This window comes from Rattus norvegicus, chromosome 7 (genome assembly GCF_036323735.1).
Source record: "Rattus norvegicus strain BN/NHsdMcwi chromosome 7, GRCr8, whole genome shotgun sequence".
In the NCBI taxonomy this organism is placed as follows: Eukaryota; Metazoa; Chordata; class Mammalia; order Rodentia; family Muridae; genus Rattus; species Rattus norvegicus.
Window position 1 is genome coordinate 49,756,787 of NC_086025.1, and position 13,774 is coordinate 49,770,560.

General features: G+C 38.2%; 1 protein-coding gene across 11 annotated transcripts in view; it reads left to right on the plus strand.

The window, feature by feature from the left end:
* Kcnc2 (potassium voltage-gated channel subfamily C member 2) overlaps positions 1–13,426 on the plus strand; it is a 183,939-nt gene extending 170,513 nt beyond the window's left edge. For 2 of the 11 annotated variants that reach the window (XM_006241327.5, XM_017594660.3), the window contains exons 3-5: positions 2,795–3,722; positions 5,697–5,861; positions 10,260–13,426. In XM_006241327.5, the coding sequence (XP_006241389.1) occupies positions 2,795–3,722; positions 5,697–5,861; positions 10,260–10,396 (1,230 nt within the window). In that variant the 3' untranslated portion in view covers positions 10,397–13,426. 11 annotated transcript variants of the gene reach the window in all.
* Positions 13,427–13,774: the final 348 nt, after the last annotated feature.

Genomic DNA, 13,774 nt, shown 5'->3' on the forward strand with positions numbered 1-13,774 from the left:
GTGGGCAAAGGCCTCAATGACCCTTCATCCCAAACATAGTCCACAATCCTTCCTTTCAAAATGTCACATTTATATTCTTTACCGGAGTTGTGACAGCTATAATTATAGACCTTTTGTGCGACTAATGAATTTTATGTCTGCCTCCTCCATATACTGTAATTCCTTGGTGGATTATGTTTCATTAACTGCTATTAAATTGAAAGCTTGACCTGAGGCCTGGCAAAGAGATGCATCTAATGCAGTGTGTGCATGAACGCTGTGTAATAGAGAAATGTGCAGTCATAAAAGGTCCAAGATTTGTCTCTGCTTTTGTATTTTTTTTTGACAAATGTGAGTGCATATCACAGAATTGTTTTTGTTCTTTAGATGTCACAGGCACACTGGGATTATCTGAAAGATGAAGCTGTTGAGACGTGTCATGTAACGGTGACATTTCAGACTGCAGAGTCAACCGAAGGAAGTGATTACTGAGAATCCTTATAAACAGAACACCAAACTACCGATTAACTGCTGACCATTGGCTTTCCATGCTAAAATATTATGCCTAATCTGAAATGCTGGAGGCAGAGTGGCCTTGTGGGGACTGCGGGTAGGAAGATGGGTGAGGCCATGTGTGCAAAGCTCTAATGAGAAAAGGTTTCACATTTAAGCAGAGGGCAGATACAATTTTCAAATCTAGAGGTAGAATGAGGTCGCAGTTCTGAGTCAATAACCGACCACAGGCAGCTACAATACACCATCTCTTAGTGTCTGCAAAGTTATAGTGATGCTGAGTCTTACCCTAACTGACTACACAGAGCATTTGCACATTGTAAGAAAAAGCAAAGGAGAGAAAGTTAGTGTGGTGGTTTGTATATGCTTGACCCAGGGAGTGGCACTATTAGGGGGTGTGGCCTTGTTGGAGTAGGTGTGTCAGTGTGAGGGTGGGCTTAAGACCCTCACCCTAGCTGCCTGGAAGCCAGGATTCCGCTGACAGCCATCAGACGAAGATGTAGAGCTCTCAGCTCTGCCTGCACCATGGCTGCCTGGACTCTGCCATGTTCCCACCTTGACGATAATGGACTGAACCTCTGAACCTGTAAGCCAGCCCCAGTTAAATGTTGTCCTTTATAAGACTTGCCTTGGTCATGGTGTCTGTTCACAGCAGTAAGACCCTAACTAAGACAGTGTTTCAAATGCTCCTGGAAAAACTAACAGTTGGAGTATAAATGGCAAAACCAGGAGTGTTTGGCAGATGTGCGTGGGAAACTGGTCAAAGCTGTAGAGGTGACACTTGTTGAATGCTGAATGCTGACTGTGCTCTCACGCTAATTAGATAAGTCCTTCATTTGGGGTGGTTGTCTAAGGAAGACAGCCACAAGAGTAATTAGTCCTTTTGTGATGTCCTCATAGGCTCATTGAACTGAAAAGAGGCACCTGTGTTCTTGAGACGAGATATGGCTCAGGCCTCAGGGGCAGCCAGGGACAGGTTGTTTATTAGACATAGTTCCATTTGGACATTGGAAATAGTTCCACTGTTTCCAACTTTGAGACTTCTCCTGCTTGATACAGTTTCTTTCTCCTGGTGATTCCATTGTTTACTTGTGAAAGAAACAGCCTGCTCACTGAGCAAGTGTGGCTTCTGAGACATTTATAAGAGAACACTAGAGACCCCCTCCACTCTGCAGTGTCTCCTGTGAACAACAGGCGCCCTTCATTGGAACAGCTGAACACAAATATTTAGAGCTGTAGTATTAAGACATGTGTGAGTGTGTGACCCCAGTCTAAGGGAAGGGGCTCCCACCATCTGTATTCTCCACTCTGGGATTTGATAACTTTAGGGCATGGAAGCTGTGATTGAATTTGGTCAGGTTATTGTCTGAGCCTATCGCTTTATGTCAACTGCCTTAAAAAAGAAGGGATGCAAACGCTCCTGGCCAGCTACTCCGGAAGGGTAAGATGGGGATAACATTAGTGTTATACGGACTGATGTGAAATCAGTTCAATAGTGGGTGTTTCTAGCCAGAACTGTATAACCGGGAATCTTAGGATTTATCTATATCTGTAGGTGTTTTCAAATATCATTGACTAAATAAACGTGATACCTAATTTTGAAAAAAAAGTAGCTTTATAATTTATTCAGCATCTTCAGGTTCTTTTTCTTAAACATGAGAAGATAACAGTATTTGAATTCTTCTCTTAACTTAATTTTTCTCCTTTAATTTGTGCTGCTTGAGTTTGTGCCCACCCCAGATTTGCTATATTGGGCAGTCTCTGTCTTCAGATGCCACTGAACACTCCAAGTTTTTCTTTTGTGTTCATATCTCATGATACCCCCCCCAGACATTTTATTAACAAGTAGAAACTGACAGTTATATTTGTGTGCTTCCCAAATTTCCAGCAGTGTAATCCACCTTATATGTGCAGTTATAACCATTGTTTAGTTTCCAGGGCATAAGCAATTGTCAAAATTGGAGCTATTGTCAAAAATGTTGTTTTCCCTTTTCAGACAGTTGCCATTAAAAATTGTTCTTAAATAATTTTTACGCTTTCTTCACAGTTTTCCCCTTTTCACACCGCACAGCAAAGTTTTGTGTCCATGTAAGCAAAGACCGGAGTTTGGAGAACCTTATAGGTCCAGCCTGGTTAGCTTGGTGTGCATGTCTATCCTGGCATTTGAGAATCGTCAGAAGTGAAATCCCCAGATATTCTGTTGTCAACTTTGTTTGACAGGGAACAGTGTCTTTCAGATTAAGATATAAGTACGTGACAGTTGAGGTCACTCTGTATCTCTTGTTTCTTTTTTTCCTCACAGTTTATTGCTTTTGCTTCTCTGTTCTTCATTTTGGTTTCCATCACAACCTTTTGCCTGGAGACACACGAAGCTTTCAATATTGTTAAAAACAAGACAGAGCCAGTCATCAACGGCACCAGCGCTGTTCTCCAGTATGAAATCGAAACGGATCCTGCCTTGACATATGTGGAAGGAGTGTGTGTGGTGTGGTTTACTTTTGAATTTTTAGTCCGTATTGTTTTCTCGCCCAATAAACTTGAGTTCATCAAAAATCTATTGAACATCATTGACTTTGTGGCCATCCTCCCCTTCTACTTAGAGGTGGGACTCAGCGGGCTGTCTTCCAAAGCGGCTAAAGATGTGCTCGGCTTTCTCAGGGTGGTTAGGTTTGTGAGGATCCTGAGAATCTTCAAGCTTACCCGCCATTTCGTAGGTCTGAGAGTGCTCGGACACACTCTTCGTGCGAGCACCAATGAATTTTTGTTGCTGATCATCTTTCTGGCTCTGGGAGTTTTGATATTCGCTACGATGATCTACTACGCTGAGCGAGTAGGGGCTCAACCTAATGATCCCTCAGCGAGTGAGCACACACAGTTCAAAAACATCCCCATTGGTTTCTGGTGGGCTGTGGTGACCATGACTACCTTAGGCTATGGGGATATGTACCCCCAAACATGGTCAGGGATGTTGGTGGGGGCCTTGTGTGCTCTGGCTGGAGTGCTGACCATAGCTATGCCTGTGCCCGTCATTGTCAACAATTTTGGGATGTACTACTCCTTGGCAATGGCGAAGCAGAAACTTCCAAGAAAAAGAAAGAAGCACATTCCTCCTGCCCCTCTGGCAAGCTCACCTACATTTTGCAAGACAGAATTAAACATGGCTTGTAACAGTACCCAGAGTGACACATGTCTGGGCAAAGAAAACCGGCTTCTGGAACATAACAGATCAGGTAAGGCACGATTTCAAATGAGTACCACTAAATCCTTTATAGACTACTGCATCTTCTAGGCAAATGGTAGCTTCCCTCACTTTTCTGTAAATAGCCATTCATTTGCAGTTTTATCTTCTTATAAAATGTGTGCTTGTGTGAGGCTTGTCTGTAACAAGACTGTAGCACTTCTACGTCTGGATCTGCAGACAGGTCTGGGGAGGTTTTCTGACACCAGTGGGAATGACCTTTGCTGATGATGCAAATATTTCTCTTTTGCCCATTTGTTGCATCTGTGCCAATGTTTCTTCGTTTCTTGGCATGACGTGATGGTATGACCTTGACCATGTTTCATTCTTCGTTCTCCAAATGTTCACCTCCATATCATTTGGCTTGGTGCGTTTGTCTCAGTTTCACCTCTGCCGCACGGCACGCTGCATCTCAACCTCGTTCACGAGAAGCAGTTATTGAAGGAGAATGGATGCTTGCACCTCAAAGGCCTAGGCACTAAAGAGGTGATGTGCAAGACACATCTTTCAATAAGAAAGCTCATGATCAGGGTTATTCTAGTGAATTGACTAAGTTTTCATTGTTTTAAAATTAGGTAGGGTATTACAACCTAACACTTTTCATGATACAAAATTACCCGTAATACAAAAAATAAATACCCACCAATGTTAAGGGTACAGGTAATCTTCCATGGATAACCAATGACAAAACTACATTTCTTTCCTGAAATCGTTTTTCTTTTGATCTCACCATGCCTTGGCCTTTTCTTCATTCTAGAACTGAGTATTGAACATTTTAATGCCTGACCATTTGCTGAATTCCTGTTTTCCTGTATGCTAGATGTAACCCATAGTTGATTGATTGCAACTCTAGGGTCAGTGTTTCCAAGCTAAGGCAGAGGGAGTTCTTGCTTGTTTATTATACCCGAGTCAGATATAATATTTTTAGATGAACAAAATATTTATTTAACTAGCTTATTTTGAAATTTGAAGTATATATATATGATCTACTCATCTATTTCTTTTTTTACTTTTAAATTTATTTATTCACTTCACATCCCAATATATGAAAAAAGCGACTGCTAATGATCTCATGTCTCATTTAGAAAAAAGGGCCTCCATTTTTCTTCTGAAAATTTTATGAAGCAATCAGAAAACTCAAAGAAGGATGACTGGAGATGAACTATTCTTCAAAAATTTCATCCACAGTCCTTACACGCCTTTGGGAATTCATCTGCAAATTCCATCAACACGTATCTGACAGCTGTTAAGAATACCTGTCTAAAAGGAGGGTTTTAGCTAGGGTTGTAACCTCATTACATGGTTCTCAGTGTTCTTACGCAGAGTCTTTAAGAAAGGCATGGACAAAAGGGACACACTCATTTCTGGTCAAGCTAGTGTGTAGGCTGGTGAAGGTAAACAGAGCCCTTGAGGAGCAGACAGAAAGTAAATATTGCCGTTAAGGACATTAGCATCTTCCTGCAATGCTCCAAATAATTTTGAGTCTTTAAAGTAGAATGGTTCATCTTGTGGTTTGGGATTATTTTGATTAAGATTTTTTTGGTGGAAAACTGAGTTTTTTAAGAATTGCAAAGCCAGTGCTACTTGAGAGATTTTTATTAAGGGTACTCTGTTTTTAACGTTTTTCACTTGTAGTAACTGAATAACACATAACAAAATACATAGTGAATTTCGTCTAATTAATTACCACATTTCTTCTGAGTTCACACCACCTGTGTGAAAACTAACTACCCATTAGGTTGATTCCAAAAACAAATCAGAATTTCGTAAGGAACATCTCTTCCTTTTAGAATACACCTCCGTCTTACTCCATGTAATTTTTTTCTTTATTGTGGCGAATACTGTGATGTGATGACCATGTTCTGTATATTGAGTGACTGGGTTACAGGCATGTGTTGTAAACTCTCTGTCCTGTCTCATTTCCTCATCCATCACTGTCTGTCAATGGGCGTGGTCCTGTGACCAGTGTTATCAGGTGACGACAGTACAGGAAGTGAGCCGCCATTATCACCTCCGGAAAGGCTCCCCATCAGACGCTCTAGTACCAGAGACAAAAACAGAAGAGGGGAAACATGTTTCCTGTTGACGACAGGTGATTACACGTGCGCTTCTGATGGAGGAATCAGGAAAGGTAGGCATGCATTTAATCAAACCCTAGTAGGTGACTTAGCTGTTAAGTAAGAGTGATGCAAAATGCTCAGTCATTTTCCAGGGAGCGCAGCATGTGGCGCCCATGCATTCTCTCCATTCTGTCTTCCCATTATAGGCGCTTCCCAATACTCACCACAATAGCCTACGCTATTGTTATATATAAAAACCATTACCCTTTATTCTGTATACTTACTCTCATCCTTTCATTTATCTTCTGTCTGTGGGCAGAATTTTAACGGAGCAGGCAAACGTCATCAAGTCCATCGACATTAAGTCAGCCCTTAGTTATTTTAGCATGATGCTTTTAGCAGTCTCTAAAAGTTATCTGCTTTTATGAAAACAATACTTACTACATGGCTCTATGATTGTATTTGTTAAGTAATTGATGGTTATTAAATAATTAATAAGTCATTTTTCTCTTCCAAATGAAAGAACTAAATAGCCTTTAAATCACTTTCCAAGGCTGTGGCAGTTGGTACCAACAGCTTCTCTGATTTTCACAATGAGCAAGACCCTTTGCTCTGCCACGTGCATTTTTTAAAAAAAAAAAAAATCACTCGAAAGGTCACATATGTGAAAGGCCCAGTGGGATAATTTAAAATCCATTAGCATTTTTAGCAGACAGTAAATAGTATCTAACATGTAGGAGATAATAAATATTTGGTGATGAAATTAAAAAAAAATGGCCAGGGAAGGGTCTTTGTTAAAGGATGTGTCAACAGGTGAAGACCTATAGTGATTTCTTACTATAATTGGCTACTCTGAACAGAAACTTTGGCTTCATTTTGTTTCACTCTATTCTATAAGAATGTCTGTATTTGTTATGTATCTTTAACGTTTTAATCTTAAAATGTTTACTTTATGATGTCCTCCTTAAAAACTATCTTACAACTCATTCTTAGCTCTCCTTCATCTCTTCTGAACATATTTACATGTTCTCTGCCTCGGTGTCTTTGAGACACAGTAGCAGACAGTGGCCTCTATTTTGTTTTATATTTATTTTTATTTTTTGCTGAGCATTAGCTCAAATGAATCTTTATTCCAGTCAGTTTCATAATATACCTGTGTTCCTTGAGCTGAAATGTATTTCAGTCCCCTGAAAGGCTTTGTTTACAATTTTTAAAATCTGTATATGTGCTGGAAAGTTTAAATGTTTTGTGAGAATAGCTAAAATCATATAGTATTTTGGCAAAATATATGTACACATATTAGGCAGAGAAAAATTGTGTTTAAAACCCTTTTCTAAGTGCATAAATATCTTAACAGGTTTTATCTGTATAGATATAAATATGTGTATACACGCATTTATTAGTATATGTGATTAAATAGACATTTGTTTTAATGCATCCTCCATTAAAGTATTATATGCAGTGCTTATACAAAGGTAATGAGTTTAGAGATCTTAATACAAATTTTTCTCCATGTCAAATAATACTGCTAAAAATGTCTGAGAAAAGCTTTGGACACTGTAAGATAGTGTGTCAATAAAAAAATTTTTACTTTAAAATTACAAAGCTTTATGGACAAAACAATTCATAAGGTACTTATTCTGCCTGTAAAAATGTAGCCTTATTTCATAAATGCAAATTATACTTTTTAAGGAGGACTTTTTGAAAACATAATCTCCCACAGAATTTTTTCATCACTTTTTACCACACCAATTCTTCCACATCCTTGATTATTTCTTCCATAGCTACATGCTCTTTCTATGTGGGTATCATTTCTGGATTCTGTTTTGTTTTTGTCTCCCATTGTTACATATACCAGAAACTATCCATTGTTGTCCCCCTTTCCTTTATATAACTTACAGAGTTCTTTTATTTACTCGAACATTTACTTCCTAGAGGATCTATTCGGTTTCCAAGTTGGTTTCTACTAATTCTATTTATATGTTCAAAAAGAATTCTCTCTGTATAATTTTTTAAAATATTATTGGATTCTTATTTTGTTGATTTACTTATAATTATGAAACTATCCCATCATGCATTAAGAGAATGCAAGGATTCATTTAAAGAGTAATGACCCAAGATTACCTTTGTATTTCCTTGCAACTCCTTTTGAGAAGCATGTGATCAAAATAAAGCACATGCACACTACATGTGTAGCTGTGTTGATTTTGTCCTAAATAAACCCATGCTCCCAGATGCTGAATAAAGTGCATGTTCTTTATTTGGACATTCATTCTAAATAGGTTTACTATAATATATTTATTTTCATGCATAAGTTACATTTTATATTTAAATCTTCACTGATATTTTCAGTCACTACCAGAAATGCTTGATTAAGCAAAAAAAAAAAAAAAAGAAAGAAAGTATCAAAATTTCTAATTAGAAATATTTGGAATAGGTAAAACTGAAGATATGTAAAGAACACATAATTTTACTAATTAAATAGTTATTGCTAAATGAGGAGTGCTTCTTCAAATGATATTAAATTACTGATGTTAAAATTAAAAAGATCTGTAAACAAAATAAAAAATACCTGCTTTAAAATCTAAAATTTACAAGAACAATTACCATTTAGAATAGCAATCAGGATTCATCAATCACTGGGTGATTAAAATAAAATTATCTAACAGATCATTACAAGTCTCAGAGTTGTGTAAGGAATTCGGGGTGTAAACTACCTTTTTAAGACACCCATAGCAGAAATTAGCATCTGTCAACTTTTGTTATCTAATTTACATTTTTAGGTCACATAGTCAACTTCAACTGCATGGGAAAAGCATTTTCTCTGTAATTTTCAAAGTTATATTTTCAGCTAATTTGCAGGAAGAACAGTAAGAGTGAACTTACCATGTACATGGTTTTTATGTCAGGACAAATCACTAACAATTAAAAAAAATGAAGGCCTCCTCCCATTAACCATCACATCATCTGTCAGAATGGAATGAAAGCATACCATCCCCCATGTTTTATAATAAAGGATACTGACTGAAAAGAGGCAGGTAAATGTGTATTCAACATAAAGTCCTTTCCCAAGACCACTATTATAATTAATAGATGGTGAAATGTCTATTTACAAAGGATTTAGAAGACACTAAGTCTACTGGAAGTTAACGTGTGTGCATGTGGGCAGGGAGTCTTCCTTACTCTTCTGTCCTGTTTCACCCAGTTTTAGCCTGTTCTAAAGTTGTTATGGAGTCTGTCTTGATGTATAACTGTCTTGGCCTCTCCTCTGTCAGATAAATATAAAAATTACTTTGATCCCAATAAAAAGTAGAGGCGGTTACAAAGGACTTTCTTTTCTCTTCGTCCTACAATCAGCAAGCACACTAGAGCCCATGGAGAGTACTTCACAGACTAAAGGAGACACGAGACCAGAAGCTCACTGGAATTGTGCGCATTTACTCAATTTTGGCTGTCCTACGGGAAGTTCATTTCCCACCCTCTAAGTGTTCGGTGGAACTGCCAAACGTTTATTTCCAAAGCTGTGTGGTGATAGGACTCCATTTTCATTCCCGTGTCTTGCTCTCCACGTTACGTCACGCTTTGTATGAGACGCGCCCCCAGCTCATCCAGCTGCCTCTAATAGTCTACTGAAAATGCGTATGACTGCCTTCAAAGGTCACAGGATGGGGTCCTGGTTGGAGTGGTTAGGGAAATCCACCAAGCTCGTGTTCCTGAGAAGCTGTTTGATTATCTAAGTACACGGCTACCACCAACAATAGATTAGGTTGAGAATTATTGGTTAAAACAAAATTGACCTTAGTTCGTGGAGGGAGAGGGAAAGAGAGGAAGTCATCTGCATACATCAAATTCAGATCTATTTCGCTAAAATTATGACTCGGTTTACATTCCATTGGCTTCCTTTTTATTTAATTTAATTTTATTACCTAAGGGATTGGTAATGTGCTTTCCATCCTGAATCACGTGGATAATGGCACCCAATGCCATTATTCTATGAATCACTCTTTTAAACTAACTAGTAAACCTTAAAAATACATGTTGGAAACAAGTGCACACTGTAGGTTAAGCATGCTTCATTAATTAATCATACTAAAATTTAAAAGAATGTATCTCCTATATTTTTAATTTTTTAGAAACATGTCCTGAAAATTTAAAAGTGTTTAGTCTGTAAACTTACTTAAGGGTTTTTTTTTTTTTTGGCCTAATTTTCAAAAGTTCTTGTAGTCTCTATGCCAAAATCATGTCAGTACTAATTATGATCGAGCATAAATATGTTTTGAAAGACTGTAGCTATAATTTGTTATAGCTGGTTTAATTTTTTTCAGAATGTGTGAATTGTGTCAATATTGAATTCTTTACAAATGGTTTTAGCTAAAAAAATTAGCACGTTGGGTTACCCTGCACAGTATTGTTTGTCTCTGTCTATACTGGTTGAACTCAACTGATGTCTATGCATTTTTTCATGAAAGGATATGAAAAATCCCGAAGCTTAAACAACATAGCGGGCTTGGCAGGCAATGCTCTGAGACTCTCTCCAGTAACATCCCCCTACAACTCTCCGTGTCCTCTGAGGCGCTCTCGGTCTCCCATCCCATCTATCTTGTAAACCAAACTGCACCAATCGGCTAAATTCTATCACTACAACTCCTGTCCACCCTGTACTGGAAACAATTAACTATAGAGTTTCTCCAGGCTCCATTAAGAACAGTGTAGATCCTGCATGACATTACTATTCGAAGTCAGAAATGCTACTCGAGTAGCTAGAACATCTTTTCCTGGCTTTAAAGATGGCCTAAAGTAGTGCTGCTACTCAGTAAGAGTTGCCCAATTTCCTTTCGCTATACGGTGACCAATAGCGTCAGATATTGGCCAGTGCACGAATGCATAAGCAAATCTTCAGGGAGATATTCTTTAATAGTGTGCTTCTAAATGCCAACCACTTCACTGGACCTTCCTTTCTTGTGACTGACTCCAACCCATTCTGAAGATGTCTGGGATCCTATCTAGATCGTATAAACCATGACTTTGGTCAGCTCGTTTGCATGGACCATCTTGCCTGTATCACCTGAATACAGTGTGTAGCGTCCTGGTACCGGATGGCTCGGGGACACATATACTCACTTCAAACCATCCTGCAAATGTGAACGCGCTGGGAGCCTGTTCTGCATGTGGAATTGTGGGGCAGGGAGGGGTGCCCTTCTCCTTGCTATCCCCCACCCATTCTTTGATAGAAGTATTTACTTTAAATACCTTAATTTCTCGATTGATTTATTTTTCTTAAAAAACAAAAACAAAAACAAAAACAAATGTTGTATTGGTGTTCTGAATGTTTTTGGTTGTTTGTATACACAGATAACTGCAAAGATGTTGTCATTACTGGTTACACGCAAGCCGAGGCCAGATCTCTTACTTAATGACTTGGGAAAGGCACAAAACATGAAAGAAAGGTAACGGCTAACCAGGCTTGCATTGCTTAGCCAAGAATTGCTGCTTGGTACTAGAGCCATTTCCCCCCTTATAAGTCCTAGAATTTGTCATTACTTTTAGACGTAAAGTGCCAAATATTACCCAAAGCTTTTGTCTATTTTTTTTGCCTCTTTGTTTTTTATTTATTATTTTGTGTGAACATTAAAAGTTATTGGTGTTCACTGGAGGCTTTTTTGACTAGCCTTAAAATTTGCCTCAAAGGACTAACCAGATTCTTCAGGCTGTGTTGAATCAGGTGCTTCGTCCCGTGTGTTGTCACCATCTGTCTGTCTTAGTTCCCTGTCTTAATTGTATAAGCTATCTGTCTCCATAGAGGGTAGATGTGCCCTGATCGTCTCTTTAAACTTAGTACCGATCTCCCTACCTCCTGCCCATGTCTTCTTTGCTACTTGGAGCAGCCTCTCTGCTTTGTGTATAAAACTAATGATGCTCTGTAGACTACCTAAATTAATAGGCACTGTGAATTTTTTTTTTCATGAGCAGGACCGAAGCAGCGATTTCACCATAGTTCTCTGTTGCCTAATGCATTGCTGGTTTCTATTCTAGGAATCAGCATTCTTTCAGGAAACATCTCTAGGGAATCCGTTTTTTTTTTTTTAATCTGAAGGGAAGATAGTCTGTTTACACATCCCTACCAAATGCCATAGCAATAGTATATCTGATATTTTGGATATGAGAGGGAAGGAAAATGCCATAATACAGTTGCAGAATAGACTATTACTTTCAAGTAGAATAGACTGATGCTTAAGAGTGTTGACGAATTCCTAATTCCCATGTTTATTTTTGATAGAAAGGCAGTTGCTACTTTTGTTATTGGAAAAAGACATGTGTTAATCTCCATTCCCAAGCCCTAGAGCATGAGCTGCATGTCAGAAATTTGTACAGCAATGCATTTACCCAGACGTAAATATTTGAAATTTAGAGATACCGTGAATCTTTTGATAACACCATTTATAGAATGCTGTAAATACCCAGAGATTTACGGTAAGGAATTAATATGCTGTCTGGTGCTGCTGTTATTGACTGCAGTGTTGTACAGAATTTATCATGGATTTTTGCCTGCTGAAAATGGGACATTGAGATTTAGCCATTCCAAGGATTGTACTGGAAACTTCTGCTACTGAATGTGACCGGATGTGACCGGTTTGTGTTCAGAAGAGTTCCCGCATTCTCTGAGGCATTTAAAGCTTGTAAAGAAATGGTGGCTGGAACTGAAATGGTGTTTGCCAAGGAAATATTCTGCTTGTCGACAGACCAGAGTCCACAAAACAACTGTAAATACCAACGTGTGCATGGGTCCACCCTTCTCACAGTCTCATAGCACAGGGAGCCACATTCATTGTCAGCATCTGTGAAGCTTCAAGAAATGCCCACAAGGCTCTGAATGGCTCCTCTCGGGCTCATGGTGGTTTTGCTGCAAATTACAGAGGGCAGTGAATCCAATGTAGTATAGGTCTGTTTTCATTTCTTTTATTTGTACATTACGTGTTGTATCTACAAACACCGATTGCCTCATTTTCTTGCAAACCACTTATATATCCGCTTGTGAACTATGTTGTAAACTTTTAGTGTCTACATAGAAATCTAACCATTTCTTAGTCATGTATTCATTTAGTTCTGGAACGCTGTTACTATCTAGAAGACAGTCATCACCAGTATTCATAGTTTAAGTCTTTTGTCATTGTTACCTCAATTATAAATATTAAAAATATAAATTCTGGCAATGAGAATATTTTTTTATTAAATGATCAAGGAAAATGTCAGTATATAGTAGAATATTATCAAATTATATCCTAAAATGTCTATTTTGCATAAAAGAGATATTCTTCAATCGATTCCTTTTTTTCGTGAGCTTTGTGGCTAATGAAGCGTGTGTTTGTCTTCATCACTGCTGTAGTTGAAACTGTGTAAGAGTTTTTCATCTTGCTTAATCAATATTTCCAGAATCTATTAGTTCCCCTGGGATTCTGAATATACTCTATAGCCTAATTATAAACCCCTGTATCGTGTACCTTTTGTGACCATCTCAAGGTGCATGCCTAATCGTTGTGATAAGCCAATGGACATGTTACTAACTGAAATGAAGAATAAAAGTCAAACGATCTGGGGATAAACTTGAATCCTATCTGATTAAATGATTCCTACCCTTCTCTGGCTTCCTTTCTTTGTGTGTTACTCTTTCAATGCCTTTGTTATTGTCATGCTCCATAGATCCACCACACACATTTATACATTCCCAAGAAATTGGGAAATGAAAGTCTTTTAAAAATACCAAAGTTCTCATTTTCACTCAATTTTAGAAACCTAGCTGAAGGTTTCCATTCCATTATGTTTTCTTGCTTCCTTTCTCCCGTGACTGACTAGAGAATTACCTGCTGCTATGACACTCAGCATTTACAGGCAGTTTTATGATGAATACTAAGATTTCACTAATATTTCTGATTTGCCCTAGTAGTGGGGGGAAATGTTTTAATTTCATTAGCAGTGCAGTTAAGGA